The 17,356-nt window shown below is 35.4% G+C and overlaps 1 protein-coding gene across 1 annotated transcript in view; it reads left to right on the top strand.

Moving 5' to 3' along the window:
* The window catches only part of Memo1 (mediator of cell motility 1), a 110,218-nt gene that overhangs the window by 81,368 nt on the left and 11,494 nt on the right, over nt 1–17,356 (top strand). Inside the window, exons 6-7 of the mRNA XM_042696658.1 lie at nt 1,069–1,211; nt 11,046–11,122. Of these exons, the coding sequence (XP_042552592.1) occupies nt 1,069–1,211; nt 11,046–11,122 (220 nt within the window). The remainder of the gene's footprint in view (nt 1–1,068; nt 1,212–11,045; nt 11,123–17,356) is intronic.

Below are 17,356 nucleotides of genomic sequence, written 5' to 3'. Positions count from 1 at the left end.
AAGGGGGCTTTTGTGGGGGAGGTGCTTGGGTGCCCTAAATTTAGCTGTAAGTAGCTTAGCCAATATTTATTTGGGGAACACTTAAACTTAGTATTTTAAAATAGCCTTTAATGAACTTTGTCCTTTATCAGATTATCATATTGAAGTATCAAATTATCATATTAAAAAGCAGTTATTATAGTGGTGGTTTTTTTAAAGACCTGTTCAGAACAAGTCAAACATGGTTCATATTTCTAAGATTTCTAATGTAGGATCATTGGGACTATAAATAATATTGTATTTATATATAAGTAAAATTTCAATGTAATAAATTTTTACAAATGTTTTACATAAACAGCACATCATAGTTTCTCTTTATTAATCTGCCTGCTCCTTTCTATGAATTTGCCAATCTGTAGAGTAAAAAGAGGGATTTGTGAATATGCCACGAACATTATGGGTATGGGTATGGTGTCTTCTTACTGTTAGAGATTAATACTTTGTTTATTCTGGATGTCAATGAAATTTGAGTTGTACCTTGAGGCTGGCTTGTATCTGATCATTAGGCTAAATGTAAAAGTGCCGTTTGTGAATGTTACGGGAACCAGGATTAAGTTTTGTTAAGCTTTACTTGGTTGACAGGGAAGTAAATGCCCAAATGATACTATTTGTAATAGGTGAGAAATAGTTTTAATGCTTGTTGAAAATTACTGGAGGATTTGTTTAGGTGATTGTAGTCTCAGTCAATAGTTGGGAAGCTTTTAGTTGGTAATGGATTGATGGGCTTATTTTGGTTTGAAAATATTATTACACTTGATAGTAAAATAGCTTTGTTTCCTAAAGTAGCATATATTTTTGTTAGTTCAATAGATTCTTCTTTTAGTTATCTGTTCCTTCTTATGTTTTTATATTAGCTTCTGTTGACATTTAACTTATAGGCTTTAAGAATTCAAAAGCAACAATATATGTTATTACCACTGCTAATAAATATTCCACTTTCTAGTGTCAACACATCTGCAAATCTATTTTTATTCTTAAAATATCTTAAATGACTTTTATATATATATTTTTTTTTCTGTTTTCTTTAAGCCATAAGGATGAGTTTACCATTATTCCTGTACTGGTTGGAGCTCTGAGTGAGTCAAAAGAACAGGAATTCGGAAAACTCTTCAGTAAATATCTAGCGGATCCTAGTAATCTCTTTGTGGTTTCTTCTGATTTCTGCCATTGGGGTAAGTTCTAGATTTTAACATATCATGGTAGATACTATATACTTGTCGTTAAAGGTATCTTTTTCGAAGCTTTAATTTTCAGTTTCTTAAATTATTTTCTTTTTTTGCAACAATGTTTAAAAGTCTTTTGGTCATTTATAATGGATCAGACTATAAAAGTGGATTAAGGCCACATTTCCAAAGGCGACTGGTATAATTGGATTCACACTGTGAGGGCATTCTTGCTTTAGGAACTTGTCAGTGGGAATGATGACTTTTTGGCCCATTTCTATGTTGGCGTGTATGGTAGATTTTTTGAAATTGGTTTTGGTGGGCAAAACATGTTCTGTAGAATGTGGAAGAGCAGTATGTACTTTGCTGGTCCTTTCTCAGATTTGTTTTGTTTTCTTTCTTTCTCTCTTTCCTTCCCTTCCTTCCTTCCTTCCTTCCTTCCTTCCTTCCTTCCTTCCTTCCTTCCTTCCTTCCTTCCTTCCTTCCTTCCTTCCTTCCTTCCTTCCTTCCTTCCTTTCTTTCTTTCTTTCTTTTGGTAATTAGTCCCTCTTCTATTTTTTGGTGATTGTTCTTTTGCCCACAATTACGATCAGTGTAGATATACATTCTGAAGATTATACCATGTTGGCTATTACTACTATGGTCTTCACTGATCATGAATATAACAATAAGGAAGGTGATTTTTAAAAAATGATTATAGTGTATTAAGAGTAAGGATGCTTCATGGTGAATAAAGGAAGCAAGACATTGCTAATGGCTATTTTAAGCAAACCATGTTTCTACATTCTTTGGATGCCATTTCCTCTCATTTATCCATTACTGTTCCAGAATATTTCTAAGTTCCATTCCTCTGACATCATCTCTTTGATCTACTTAATTCACTATTTTAAGGATGCCAGTATATGTTGATTCATCAGTTATTAAAAGAAAACCTAAAACACAATAATATACTTTTAAAAATAAAAGTGTTAGAAGGCTAGAAAAACATCTTGAGTGTGAGTGACAGTTAACACTTTGTTTCCTAGCTGTCTCAACACTGATTGCCAGATTTGATTAGATTTTGATCTGGCTTTGTTAGGTCCTCTTACATCCTTCTCTGACTGGCCTTCTTATTGTTGACGTCTTAGTTCAAGACAACTATATTGTATGGAGATATTGACAAGTTTTGTTTGGATTTAGGGCACTGATTTTTCATTAGGTATGGTTTTCTTCCTAGGGAGTATTTGATAATGCTTGAAGACATTTTATTTGATCATCACAACTGGGATTGGGTTTGAGGGATGGTGATGCTGCTGATATCAAATGAGTAGAGTCCAGGGAAGCTGCAGATGAGCATCCTATAATACACAAAGAATTTCTCTGCACTCCAACCAAATAATTGCTAGCCCAACATATCAGTAGTACAAAGTTGAAAAGCCCAGATTGAAGGTGTGCAAAAAGCTGAGCTTCTTTGTGCACCTTCTGGAGTTTAGAATTCTTTAATAATTGTTGGTTAGTTAATATGTTACGTTTGGCAAAAGCCATTTTTTATAATTGTAAGTATAATACTTACCTCTGAGGGCCCAAATAGATGGTTAGAAAGGAGTTTTTTTTTTCTTGTGAATTTAGAAATTTTGTGATAATTGATAGTAGAAGCTAAGGAATATTATGGAAAAAACTACTTTAGTATTGTGTTGGTAATGCATGTTTTGGAAATTATGAATTTTAGGGCAAGTACCCTGTCTTCCTTCATTTAGAAGGCTCTTATGAACTACTTCATTTCCTCTGATAAAGTTCTTTAGAATCTGAGCTCTTGCTCTTAAGTTGTCATCACAATGTAACTCTCCCTTAAACATCAGTGGACACTTTGACATTGCTATTTCAGGGAACTCATCCCTTTTACCTCATTCCTAAAGAAATTCTAAAGCCAACAAATCCTACTCCATTGTCCATAACTACAATTGTTGAGAGGGAAAAATAAAATTTGAGAACTTTAAAGACATTTTATCTTCTGGCTTCTTAAATATTTTGAGGTTTATATAGTTAAGATAGTATTTCAAGGTGATAGATGCAAAAAACAAAAAAGAGAACATCTTGACATTTCCAAAGGCTGATATTGATATCTATGAAAATTCCAAGTTATATTTACCTTTGGTGGTAAGTAACGAAGCTGTCCTGTGTTCAGTTTGTAGTGGCACCATCACCCGTAATGGTTGGTATTAACTTTGTACCTTCAGAAAGCCCTATGCTAATTCTAAGAATTTTGAGGAGAGTATGGGGTCAGTTCAGTGAGACAGTGACATGGGTACTGTTTCAAAAACGATCATGTCCTTGCCTTCATACTACTGTAATAGTAATTGCCATTATTGTAGATACATTTTCTGTTTTGTCTACTTGTTGAAGTTATATGGCTCATTGGTCAGCTATAGGTCAAGATAGTAATGAAATTCTGTGTTTCTCAAATTTAAGGTCCATGAATATTGGTCATTTTTCTAAACTTAATAAGTATGCTGTATTACCTTAAATTTCAGCTTCTCTTTAGGCACCAGTGGTTTACATCAATAATCCTAGTTACTCAGGAGGCTGAGAGCTGGAGGTCTGTGGTGCAAGACCAGCCAGGGCAGAAAAGTTCACTAAATTCCAGCTCCAAAATAACAGTATTAGAGAGCCACCTAGCAAGCTTGAGGCCCTGAGTTCTAACCTCAGTACCACTAGGAGCAAAAAAAATAAATAAATAAGTAAATAAAATGATCTTACAATACTTAGGGTTTTATTTTATTTTATTTTTTGAGATGGGGTCTTGCTAGCCCTGACTGGCTCTCTATGTGATTCTCTTGCTTTAGCTTCCCTAGTGCTGGGTTATAGGTATAAACCACCATATCTAGATTTTCTTTTAAAAAAGACACTACTCAGATTGATTTTATTTTTATTTTTTTGGTGCCAGTCTTGAGTCTTTAACTCAGGGACTGGGTGCTGTCCTTGAGTTCTTTTTGTCCAAGTAGTGCTCTAGTACTTGAGCCACAGCTCTACTTCCTGCTTAATTTAATTTAATTTATTTATTTTTGGTTGGTCATGGGGCCTGAACTCTGGGCTTGGGCGCTGTCCCTCAGCTCTTCAGCTCAAGACTAGCACTCTACCACTTGAGCCACAGCACCACTTCCGGCTTTTTCTGCTTATGTGGTTGGTGCTGAGGAATGGAACTCCGGGCCTCATGCATGCAAGGCAAGCACTCTACCACTGAGCCACCTTCCCAACACTTCCTGCTTTCTTTTAGTGATTAATTGGAGATAACTATAGTATCAGTGACTTTCCTTCCTAGGCAGGTTTTGAATCATGATCCCCAGATCTCAGCTTCCTGAGTAGATAGGATTACAGATGTGAGATACCAGTGCCCTGTCTTCAGATAGATTTTTTTTTTACCATGTAAAAAAATAATCATAACATTGAACTCTAAAAATTTCACAAGATGAAATCAGTTCCTTAAATACACAGAGACCTTAAAAGGTTTATTGAGTTTGGCCTTTAAAATAAACCACAATTTTGGGTTGGGAATGTGGCTTAGTGGTAGAGTGCTTTCCCAGCATGCATGAAGCCCTGGGTTTGATTCCTCAGTACCACATAAACAGAAAAAGCTGGAAGTGGTGCTGTGGCTCAAGTGGTAGAGTGCTACCCTTGAGCACAGAGAGGCTCAGGGACAGCGCCCAGGACCTGAGTTCAACCCCTAGGATTGACAAAGACAACAACAATGTAAAAACCACAATTTTAAATTGCTTATATTTGAATTAAAAAATAGCATAGTATTCTTGACAAATAACTTAGATATAAATAGTGGAAGTTTGTTTTTATTGATTGAAGGCCAGATAGAGATAGGAAACTAGATCCTGTTTTCTCCTTTCTGTCACTCAGATTGAGTTCTCCAAAATGAAGCCCTGAATTTGAATTCCTGCCTTTTATCATTCTTCCTCTTGTGGAAGAGCAATGTTTCTTAGTTAACCTGATGTTCTTACCTCAATTGATATTTGCTGTTAAGTAAGTTGTTCCCATATTTGGTCTAATAACTAAGTTCTACATTCTTTTATTTTAGTCTTATTTTAGTCTTCCAATTAATAGTTTTTACTGTTTCCCCAAGTCGTCTCCATATTTACTGTTAATTTTGGTGTTTTCCCGAGTCTCTAAAATCTTTATTCCCAACTTTAGATTGTTGATAGCTTTGACATAATTTTTCACTTTTCTTTGGTGCTAATCCTGGGGCTTGAATTCAGGACTTGGGCACTGTTCCTGAGCTTTTGTACTCAAGGCTAGTACTTTAACACTTGAGCCACAACTCCACTTCCAGCTTTTTTTGTGGTTAATTGGAGACAGGAGTCTCCTGGATTTTCCCAATAGGTCTGGCTTCAAACCTGGAACCTTAGATCTCAACCTTCTTCTTCTTCTTGGACTCTGGGCTCTGGCCTGGGCTCTGTCCCTCAGCTCTTCAGCTCAAGGCTAGCACTCTACCACTTGAGCCACAGTGCCACTTCTGGTTTTCTGGTGGTTTATTGGAGATAAAGGTCTCATGGACTTTCTTGCCCTGGCTGGATTTGAACCACAATCTTCAGATCTCAGTCTCTTGAGCAGCTAGGATGACAGGTGTGAGCCACCAGTGCCTGGTTAGATGTTCATTTTTTAAGAGTGAAATCATAGGGTTTGCCAGAGTGGCTCAAATGTTAGAGCCTTGTAAGCATGAGGCCCTAAGTTCAAACACCAGTAAAAAGAAATTTAGAAGTGGAGTTAAGTGGCTGTTTGATTTGCTTTTTTGATAATTTTGCAAATCATTTTCACATGGTATACTTACTAAATGATAAAGCTATTGTGTTATTTTGTTAAGATATGAGTAATGTTTGTCATAATTTTTTTTGTTAACAAAAAAGCAACTTTATTGAGAAGATTGTTTGTCATAATTTTTATACAAGTATGTGCCACTTAAATGGCCTTACCCTAAGTATTTATGAAGTTTATATCATTATTCAGATCTCTTTTGTAATACGTATTGATGAATGATTCAGTATTCTTTCTATTAGTCTTTTGGATACAAGGATATGATCATTCTTTAAATATTTAAATTGATCTCAATGCAAGTTAGCCTATTCCTAAAGTGTATCTTATTTATACCTTTACATTTATCTTCTCAAATCTTTGTACATTCTGATTCCCCAGATTAAGAAAGGTGTGCTTACATTATGACTAAGCCTACAGCATGATGGAAGGACAGCATTTAGTTTTCAGAAATGATTTTGAACCTCATTGGTAATACTTTACTGTCAGTGAGATTTCAATTATGACTGTCCCAAGTCAGAACCTTATTGTAGAAATACCAGATAATATATCTCACTGATTTTTGTTAGATTTCAAATATTTGAAAAGGCTTAATTTATTAACCAAATGATGAAATAAATATACATAGTGCAATATTTATTGGGCTTACTTCAGAAAGTCTGTCTCATTGATCTTTTGGGGCTTTATAGCTCAAGTTTCTACAGTTGCTTATTTCTGTAGTCTAGTGCATAGCTTAATGTGAGATGTTTTCTTTTCTTTTTTCCCTTTTGTTTTGAGATATTTAAAAAAGTAGCATTGGTTCTTGTCCCATCCATTGTTGTTTGTCCTCATTAGTTGATTGTTGTATGTGAAACAGACATCCCTGGAGCTACTCTCCACACTCTGTGAATCCACTCATTAATCACCAGTCACCTTTGGAGATAGGAAAATTACTTACCTGTATTTCTTTTTCTCAGAAAGCGTGCTCTGGAATGGATTCACAAATGAGCTACCCTCCTTCCCTCAAAGAGTAAGGTTTCTGCTTTACAGGATTTTTTTCTTGGGTTATTTTTCCTCTCATCTTTTGAATTTGAAAAGAACTGAGGGAAGGCACCTGAAGAAACTACTGACATACTCACTAGGGGAGTTCCAAAGCTTGTCCTGCCCCTAGGGCAGTGTCAGTGGCTCTTAAAGCTAGAAAGCTCATACTTGGAGTTGAAACAGGGGCTCAAAGAATCCATTTTCCCAGTGTACCTTCTGAAAGGATAAGTTTCAGGTAAGTAATTTTCGTTTACTATGTGATATGCTTTATTCATTCTTAGAAAAGTACACAAGTCCAGGTCTTCAAGTACAAAGGCAACTGTATTTATTCATTGTTAGAGTCATAGCATTCCTGAAAGTCAGAAATATGAAAACTTACATGATAAAGTATATTTACCTATAAGATACATGAAATTATATTTTATTTTAGATGACATGTAAATACTTAAATCTATCCTTATCATTAGTATATTAGGGCTGTGATTTTTGCAATAAACCTTGAAAACTTACGATTTTAATAATAAAAAAGTAGAAAATGGCTTTTGAACACAATTTCCAAGCAGTAATTGATTAATGTGTGCGTGATTGCATGTACACGTGTGTATGCAAGTACACATAGGGACACACATATAATACGTGCATGTTAAAGTAAGATGATTGCAATTGTTTACATCAAATTAGATGCTCTCTCTACTGGCCAGAATTCACTACTCAGAAAATTTTAAATATTTGTATAATTTTTAAAAGTGGTCCTGAGACAGCATGAGCATTTAGATGTAAATTATTTATCCAGGGTAGTAATTACATGTGCTGTGGACATAGCCTCTAAGTTGATACAAGCTCTTCCTGTTTGTATTTATTTGTATATTTGAGCTTATTTGTGCTTAAATTTTCAGCTGTTAAGTGTGAGGTGGTTATAAAAGAGTAACAAAAAGTATATAGTAAAATATTAAGCATTTGCACAAATTTGCTTCCTTTGTTGTCATTCTCATTAGATCACACAATAATGCATCTTAAATCATTTCAAACATCCTATATACTTTTCCTTCAGTAATAGTTTTAAATGAAAGTTAAATAGAAAACCACTATATTGGTAGAACAAGATAGCACTTAAAAAGATTGTTACTTTTTTTTTTTAATTGGTCATGGGGCTTGAACTCTGGGCCTGGGCACTATCCCTGAGCTCTTCAGCTCAAGGCTAGCGCTCTACCATTTGAGCCACAGCGCCAGTTCCTACTGTTACATTTTTAAGTTACAGTTAGGCAGATTACCATTTGAGACAACAGCTGTGAACCTGGAAGTAAGCGGAGGTAGACTATTGAGTAGCAAAGGACTTTTACATGCAGTGTGCATTTTTCCTTGGATCTGAGAGTAAGTCTTCAGATAAGACAGTTATGGCCAGTCACAAGATTTACTGACAGTACCTAAAACAAAGAGCAATTTCTGGAAACAGGGAAAAAGTATTAGCAGAAACCTGAAGTAGTTCAGGTTCAAAGAATCGGTGTATTACCTTGATTTCCTTCAAGAATGTTAATTCTTACTCTGGTGACAGTGATTCAGAATTTTCTTAATGTAAGCTATTAATTTAGCCATTTTTTTTCTTTTACCAATGTTACTGGGCAGCTTTATAAAAATAATTTTGAAATAAAAGTGAAAAGTTTTGTACCAGTGAATGAATCAGTAAATTACTGAGTTAGTAAGAACTTTAGATTTGGCTTTGAGCAGCCTCTGACAACCACCTGGCAGGAGGGAAGAATAGAGGAAGGTAATTTTCGTTACTAGATAGAGTGTATACCTGAAAAAAACAAAGGCTGTTACTAGCTCTAAATTTTGAAAGGAAGATCTATAGAGTATTTAAAAGATTTTGATGGATACATTATCACTTTTTTTTGGGGGGGGGGTCCGGTGGTGGGGCCTGAACTCTGGGCCTGGGCGCTGTCCCTTAGCTCTTCAGCTCAAGGCTAGCGATCTACCACTTGAGCCACAGCGCCACTTCCGGCATTTTTCTTTTTGCTTATGTGGTGCTGAGGAATCGAACCCAGGGCCTCATGCATGCAAGGCAAGCACTCTACCACAGAGCCACCTTCCCAGCCCCTCACCATTATTTTTTTATTTTTATTTTTTAAGAATTATTAGTTGGGTGCAGTGGCTCAAACCTATAATCCTTGGGAGGCAGAGGTAGAGAAGGTTTCAGTCTGAGGTCAGTCTGGGCAAAAAGCCAATGAGATCCTATTTCAACAGCAAAAAGCTTGGTCATACAAGCTACACAGGAAGCATAAATAGGCCTAGGCTGGCCCAGGACAAACAGTAATACTCTATTCGAAAAATAACTATTAAGTAAAGGGGCTGGGGAGGTGGTTCAGTGGTAGAGTGCTTGCCCTGCATGCATGAGGTCCTGGGTTCGATTCCTCAGCACCACATAAGCAGAAAAAGTTGGAAGTGGTGCTGTGGCACAAGTGGTAGAATGCTAGCCTTGAGCTGAAGAGCTCAGGGATAGTGCCCAGGCCTAGAGTTCAGGCCCTGGGGGTGCGCGCGCGCACGCGCGCGCATACACGCACACACGCACACACACACACACACACACACACACACACACAAAAAGGTTGAGGATGTCTCTCACTTGCCTACCCAGCAGGTGGCTCTGAATTCAAACCTTAGTACTGCTTTTCCTTCCCTGTTATTTTGGTTCAGAGGCTATAGTCGATCTCATGTCTATGGCAACATATAGTAACCCTTACTGTCATACTTATAAAGCAGATACTACTGTACACCCTATTGCCCAACTCAAGGGTATTGTCAGTTACAAATTATATTGATTTAATAATAATGTTTGGAGAAAATTAATAGTTGCTACATTGAGTGTGTGTGTATATATATATGGAAAGTTAAAATGTGAAAATTAAGGAAACATTTTAGAAAGGTGAATGTTAAAGATGATTAAATCAACAAGGTTAAATTATATCAAATGTGGATTTAAAAACGAAAGATGTAAATGAGGGTTTATAATTGTGCACTAACCATTATTTCTGTGGTAGTATTTTTAGTAAGATATATAAAAGTTGAAAGGCTGTAAAAATTCTACCTAAAATCTCATATTCTCAAGTGTGAGGACAATAATTGGATATATTAATAGTGATTTAAATATGAAGCCTGAGGCACATTGTGTATGGACATGGGCTAATACTCCTAATATCATTAGAAATGTTTTTGGCGAGTCTTTAAAAATGATACACTATAAAAATAATAGAGTAAGGTAGATGTAGGTGTATCTGAAATATATCTCACTCATTTATGGATATTAACTTTTGAATTTCATATGAGTACACAGGAAAAAAGTATATTTTGAAATTTGCTTTCTGTCTTCTTTTTAAATTTCTTTCATTGTGACTTATGTTCTTTGCAGAACAGCTAAACATTTCATATTTTGGCCTTGTGGTCTTGCTGAGATATTTTATCCATGTAGGACTATTGTATTCTATCTTTTGTATGTCTTGTTCACATCCATAGGGCACTCATATTGAACTTTTTATAAGTAGTGCAAAAATGAAATACTTAAAAAATTGAGATAATAAAAATAAAATAGGCCACAAGTTTTGCTGACCTACACTTTTTTTCGGTAATAAAGATCAAATCTCTACATTTATATAGCAGAAACAAAACTTTCATTGATTTCTTATTCTGAGATAGTTTTCTTAAACCAAATTTTCTTTGGGTTTACCTTCATTGTAGACTGATAGAGTATTTAACAATGCTTCTAACTTTTAAGCTGTTTGCTTTCTTAACCTTGTATTGCTGGTGACTTTCAGGTTCCTACAGTATGAAGTAGTTTTAACATCATGAAACACTGGTGATATATCATTTCTTTATTACCTTCCCAAATATGCCTATTACTTTTATGTTGAGGACTCTTGGGAATGGCTCTCAGAGGCTTTGTCTTTCATGACAATTGAAGTTATTTGGTAAGCGCTTGCTTTCTTTTTAGCTTCTAATTTTTCCCTATTTTATTTTGTACATGATATTTGTTTCAAGGTCAAAGGTTCCGTTACAGTTACTATGATGAATCCCAGGGGGAGATTTATAGATCCATTGAACATCTAGATAAAATGGTAAGTCTTTCAGGTGTGGGGTTTTAATGCTTTAAGACATTTTCTTTAATTTTAGATTAGTGATTCAAGACTGAACATGTTAAATATACAATGGACTAACAATTCTTTCCCTATCTTTAATTAAAAGTACAAATTCAATGTTTATTGACATGGTGGTACTGGCCTATAGTCACAGTACTGGGTGGCTGATGCAGGAGGATTGCCAGTTTGAGGCCAGCCTGTGTGTGTGTGTGACCTTGTTTCAAAAGAACCAAACAAACAGAAAAACAGTGCAATTTGTCCTCACATTATTATTGACTATAATAATAATAATTACTTTCCTACTGGTAGATCATTGCTTCATCATAATTTTGAGTAATGAGTGTATTTAATAAAAATTTTGTAGATATGGATCTTATCTATTTTTTTGGAGAAGCATCTTAGTAATACTAAGATATTACTCTTAATACTTGTTAAGCGGTAGCAAGCATAGCAGACAATCTCTGATTGCTCTAAATACTCATTTTGAGAGATTTTAAATGGATTATTGTTTGTTACATTTTAGTAACTTGGTATTTTTTTTTAAAGTTTAGTTGGTTATACGGAAAACTGTTCTTGGTCTTGAGTGATGGTGAAGATTTTGTGAATTAGTTGATGAAGTCTGTGCCCTATCGCATATAATAATAGATGAAGACAAGAAAGTAAATATTAAAATCTCATTATTTTATCGACATTCTTGTTTTTTCCATTATCACCTTTTTTCTTCTCTAAATACTGACATTCTAGGTCTCTGATGATAGGATAAAGGAATTCCAGTATATCCAAAATAAGCCAACTTAAGTCCTGGATGCTAAACTAAAGCAATTTTTATAAGTACTTTATTTTAATATTTTAATTTTTAAGTTAAAGTCTTTTTTGTTTGGAATCATATTGGACTTCTCTTTCCAGTTCTTCTCAAAATAAATTTAGTGAAATTAATTTTAACCAGAATAAATTTGAGCCTTAGTGTTATTATATATTGAACTAAATTCTTGTTTTGACTTTTCATTTATCAGTGATCTAAAGCCTATTATGACTTGAACTTTTAATTTTCTATTGCCTGTAGCCTATATCTACTATGTTAACTACAGAAATTAAAAAAGAGAAAAGCCAAATAAGGAAAAAGAATTACTTTTATAAATATAGAACATTGTTTTTCACTTGCCTTTTGTTCTTCCCATAAATTTTAGCTTATTATTTTATATTTCGATTATTTTGATTTTACCTAAATAGAATTACAGTTTGTTTTTGTAAATACAGAAATTCAAAGTATAATTGTATTCTTACCTATTCTGGGAGTATAATAGACATTGACTCTAGTGTCATTTTTTTTTTTTGAGTAGTATGGTAGTCCTTTTAATTTTTAGTTTTAAAAAAGTCTCACAAGTAATTTTCCTTTTCTACTTATAAACATACTCAGTATAACAAGATTGTCACTAATTTATTCTCTTACCTTTGACAGATCATTTAGCTCTCTTATTTTCAGTTCCTCATCTGTAAGGACAGACACTTGGACTAAATGATCTGTAAAATATTTTTAAATTCTATTATAGATATGTCATAAAGTATTATAGCAGTGCCATGACTACAGATTACCTTCTTAAAGACATTTAATCATGTTTATATTTATCCTCATTGTTATTTTAAATTCAATGACTGTCAATACTTGTAGATTAATTTTTTTTACTTTTGGCTTTATGTTATTTTTATTTTAATTGATTAACTAGTCTCTCTTCTCTGGTTTAGTTTTCAATTGCCTCAGAAAACTTTTCTGGTTCAGTTATCATTTATTTTCTTCATATAGCAAATACTTAATGGTTGTCTACTGTGCAAGGTACCATGTGAGATACGAAGATTACCAAGAAGAGAAAACATGGTTCCTAACTTAATTGAACATAAGTCCTGTGGGTAACAGACTTATGACGGGGCCATTACAACATAGAGATCTGAGAGATGTATTAGGAGATAGAATGAAAGGAACTTTAGTAACTGATTAGCTACACATACCATGTTAAGGAAATGTAGGGTTTCAGATAGTTTCTGCATTCTATACTTACATAGGTGTTGTTATGTATTTATATAGTAGGGAAGATGTTTAAGGGGAGAGATGAATTCAATTTTAAACATTGCTTTTGTGCTGTGTTTAGAAGTGCATTTTCTTGAACTATAGCCACTAGTCACACACAGTTTTTTTGTTTTTTGCCTTTCATGGGTCCTGAACTCTGGGCTGGGCGCTGTCCCTCAGCTCTTCAGCTCAAGGCTAGCGCTCTACCATTCTAGCCAGAGTGACATTTCCGGCTTTTTTGGCTTATGTGATGCTGAAGAATCGAACCCAGGGCTTCATGCATGCAAGGCAAGCACTCTACCACTGAGCCATCTTCCCAGCCCCTCACTTAAAATGTTGATAATGTCGCTGGACGTTCATGCCTGTAATCCTAGCTAATCAGGAGGCTCAAAGTTTTAAGCCAGACTGGGCAAAAATGTCCCTGTGAGACCCTTATCTCCAATTTATTAACCCCTCAAAAACCGGTAGCTGTAGCTCAAGTGGTAGAGTACTAGCCTTGAGCACAAAGAGACTCAGGGACAGCACCCAAGTCCTGAGTTAAAGCCCCACAACTGACCCCCAAAAATGGTTGATAATGTGATTTGAGATATGCTGTAAGTGTAAAATATCACACTGGATTTCAAATACTTAGAATGAAAAAAAAATTTCGAATGATTTTTATCATGATTATGATATAAATGGATTGTGTAGATAAGATATTTTAAAATTAATTTCACTTTTTTGTCATTTTGTTTTTAATGTGGATACTAGAAAATTTTAAATGACAAATTATATTTTAAAGGGTTACTGCTGGTTTAAAACACAAAGATGATTCTGAATGGAGATAAACACTTAAAAACCATTGGTATATGAAAGGTAGATAGAAAGGGTATTTGTGCTGGTGTCCAGAGAGTACACGATGCATAAAGAAAAGAGGAGTTGAGTCACAGGAGCAAAACAGCATTAAGTGGGTGAAGATCAAAAAGAACTAGTAAAATAATTCTGCCCAGAATGAGTGCTAACCCAGAAGAGGAGAGCTTTAATTAAGAGAGAGGGGTACTATCAAGTAGTATGGTGAGTCACGTTAAGAATAAAATGAGCAGATCAAGAAAATAATTTAAGGAGAGAAGCCAAATTAAGATGAACAAAAGACAAAATTGTCCTTTTACCAGTTTGACTGATTAGAAAGGAACAATATTTGGGTATTGATGGATTGGATGTGCAGAAGATGTAGGGAGCACAGTTGAGGAAGAAGGCATTTTGCCTTTTCTTTCTATATCGTGTACTCTTTCAGGACACTGGAATTAATACCCTTACTTTTCATCTACCCTTTATATACCAATGACTTTTTTTTTTTTCATTTTGGTAAATACTGTTTTATATGGTCAGAGGCACATAAGCATTGTGTCTTCGTGTTCCTCCCTTAAAAATATCCTCCTTTGGTTTCACTGTGGGTGAATGCCTAGAGTCTTGTATAATTTAACCAGTCCTGGCATATTTTAGGTCTAACTTCCACGAATGAGAGAAAACATATGCCATTTGTTTCTTTGAACTTGGTACCAATGATTTTTAAATGTTTATCCATATCTACCATTGTGTCCTAAACAGCAAGATGGAAATTGAGAATCCAGTGATGTTTATTACTAATTTTAAGTCTAATTTTAAGAGGTGAGAGTCTCAAAGTGAGATCAGCTATATGGTTCTCATTTCTGCATCACTTTCATTATTCTCTTTATTCTCATAGGAAGGAAGATAGGGATTTGGGAGAGTAACTCAGTGATAATTTATGTGAAGACCCTAGTGCTAATCCTCAGCATTCACACAGAAGAGTATCTGTAGGAAGAATGAGTGTGTATATGTAAAATAGATAGTATCACTGGATTACATTTAAATTTTTCCCTATCATTAAAATTGTCTTTGCTAGCCGGGTACCGGTGGCTCACGCCTGTAATCCTAGTTACTCAGGAGGCTGAGCTCTGAGGATCTTGGTTCAAAGCCAGCTCGGGCAGGAAAGTCTGTGAGACCCTTATCTCCAATAAGCCACTAGAATACCGGAAGTGGTGCTGTGGCTCAAGCAGTAGATTGCTCACCTGGAGCTGAAGAGCTGAGAGACAGCACTCAAGCCCTGAGTTCAAGCCCCACTACCAACAACAACAAAAAAAATTGTCTTTGTTGAGCTAACTATATAGAAAGTAATCTTCAAAAATACCTCAGTATTTATTCCAGAGTAAATAAAAGTCTTTCTGGAGTGTTTTTTTTTTCTTTTTTAGCGTTTGCTCTAAATTTTATGAAAAAAATCTTAACAGCTTATCATCAACAGCTTTTGCACTTAAAAGCTAAGAATAACTCCTTCCAAGGACCACTGTTATAAATTCCATACTTAGCAATTACTAGTTTGGTATTTCCACTGGGGCCTTACTAATATTTATTTGTTTATTTTTGTCGCTTGTGGGGCTTGAACTCTGGGCCTGTGCGCTGTCTCTCAGCTCTTCAGCTCAAGGAGAGGGCTCTACCGCTTGAGTCACAGTACCACTTCTGGTTTTCTGGTAGTTAATTGGAGGTAAGAGTCTCACAGACTTTTCTGCCAGGGCTGGCTTTGAACCAAGATCCTCAGGGCTCAAGCCTCCTGAGAAGGTAGGATTACAAGTGTGAGCCTCTGGCACCTGGCTTATTAATATTTAAAATGAATCATGTCATTGATTGCAACTCCCGATTTTCTCCTGACCAAAAACCTTTTATAGTTGCAAGTTTTCCCAACTCATTTGACAGCTTATAGTTTCCTGACTTTTTTTCCCCATCTAGTTTTTTTAATCTTTAGTTTAAAAGTAGCTTAAAATATGAGCCAAAGCACACTGTTTAAAGTCCAAATCAGATTGTGTCATTCTTCTGTTCCAAGCCCCTCATAACATTACCTTATTTGTAAAAGGCAATGTCTACCATTATGACCCACAAGGGCCAACATGGCATGGACCCTGTTCTCTCTGTAGCCTCCATGCTTCATTTACTCCTCTGTGAACATACATGTCTCCTTCTTATTGCTTGATAATGGCATATATGTTTCCAGCTTTGGGCTTCTGCTCTTTTTCCATATAATTTTTTCACAGGCCTTAACACTTAATTTTCCCAGTAGGGCCTTTTGACTATCCTGAATTCCTGAACTTTGCTCTATATTTTTATTCTAAAAAACTAAATACATTACTTATTCCATTTTTATTGGTTAAGGTATTGATTTTTTTTCATTGATGTATCCAAAAGACCTACAAGAGTGATTAGAGCATATGTGCCCAATAAATATTTTTAAATGAATAAATTAATATCCTGTATACATAATTTAAAAAACATGAATACCTAACTGTAATTTAAAAATGAAATGAAAAGAAAGTCTAGCCTGGTGCCAGTGGCTCATGCTTATAGTCCTAGCTACTCAGAAGGCTGAGGTCTGAAGATTGCAGTTTGAAGTCATCCTGGGCAGAAAAGGCCATGAGATTCTTATCACCAATTAATTAACAAAAGTGAAGCTGTGGCTCAAGTGGTAGAGCATTAGTCTATCACTGGACAGTGCCCAGGCCCTGAGTACAAGCACCAGTGCCAGAGGTGGGAAGGATTTAAAAGTCTAGGCACAGCTATATTAGAAGAGAGGCATTATTAGATGCTTGGGTATAATATTGCTAATATAGCAGCAGTCAATAAAGACTCCTACAGGTATGTTTTGTTTTTCCAATTAGTATGTGATAATGCAGGATGAATTGATTTTCCAAAATGGTGAGTAATTCCTTAGTACTCTTGTAAATAAAACAAACTACAGCCTTTCGTACTAGACGTGTTGATGGCATTTCTGGGAAGTCCATACTATATTAAAACCATATGAAGGGCTGGGAAGGTGGCTCAGTGGTAGAGTGCTTGCCTTGCATGCATGAGGCCCTGGGTTCGATTCCTCAGCACCACATAAACAGAAAAAGCCAGAAGTGGCGCTGTGGCTCAAGTGGTAGAGCACTTGCCTTGAGCTGAAGAGCTGAGAGACAGCGCCTAGACCCAGAGTTCAGGTCCATGACCGGCAAAAAAACAAAAACAAAAACAAAAAACCATATGAAAACCTTTTCCTCTTGGTGGTAAGATGGAATTGAAGTACAAGTATAGGAGCAGGAGTTCTCCCTAAATTCACATGTCAGAGT

The sequence above is a fragment of the Dipodomys spectabilis genome, unplaced genomic scaffold, assembly GCF_019054845.1.
Source record: "Dipodomys spectabilis isolate Male_0828 unplaced genomic scaffold, ASM1905484v1 ptg000210l, whole genome shotgun sequence".
Classification (NCBI taxonomy): domain Eukaryota; kingdom Metazoa; phylum Chordata; class Mammalia; order Rodentia; family Heteromyidae; genus Dipodomys; species Dipodomys spectabilis.
This window is presented reverse-complemented; position numbering and strand designations above follow the sequence as displayed.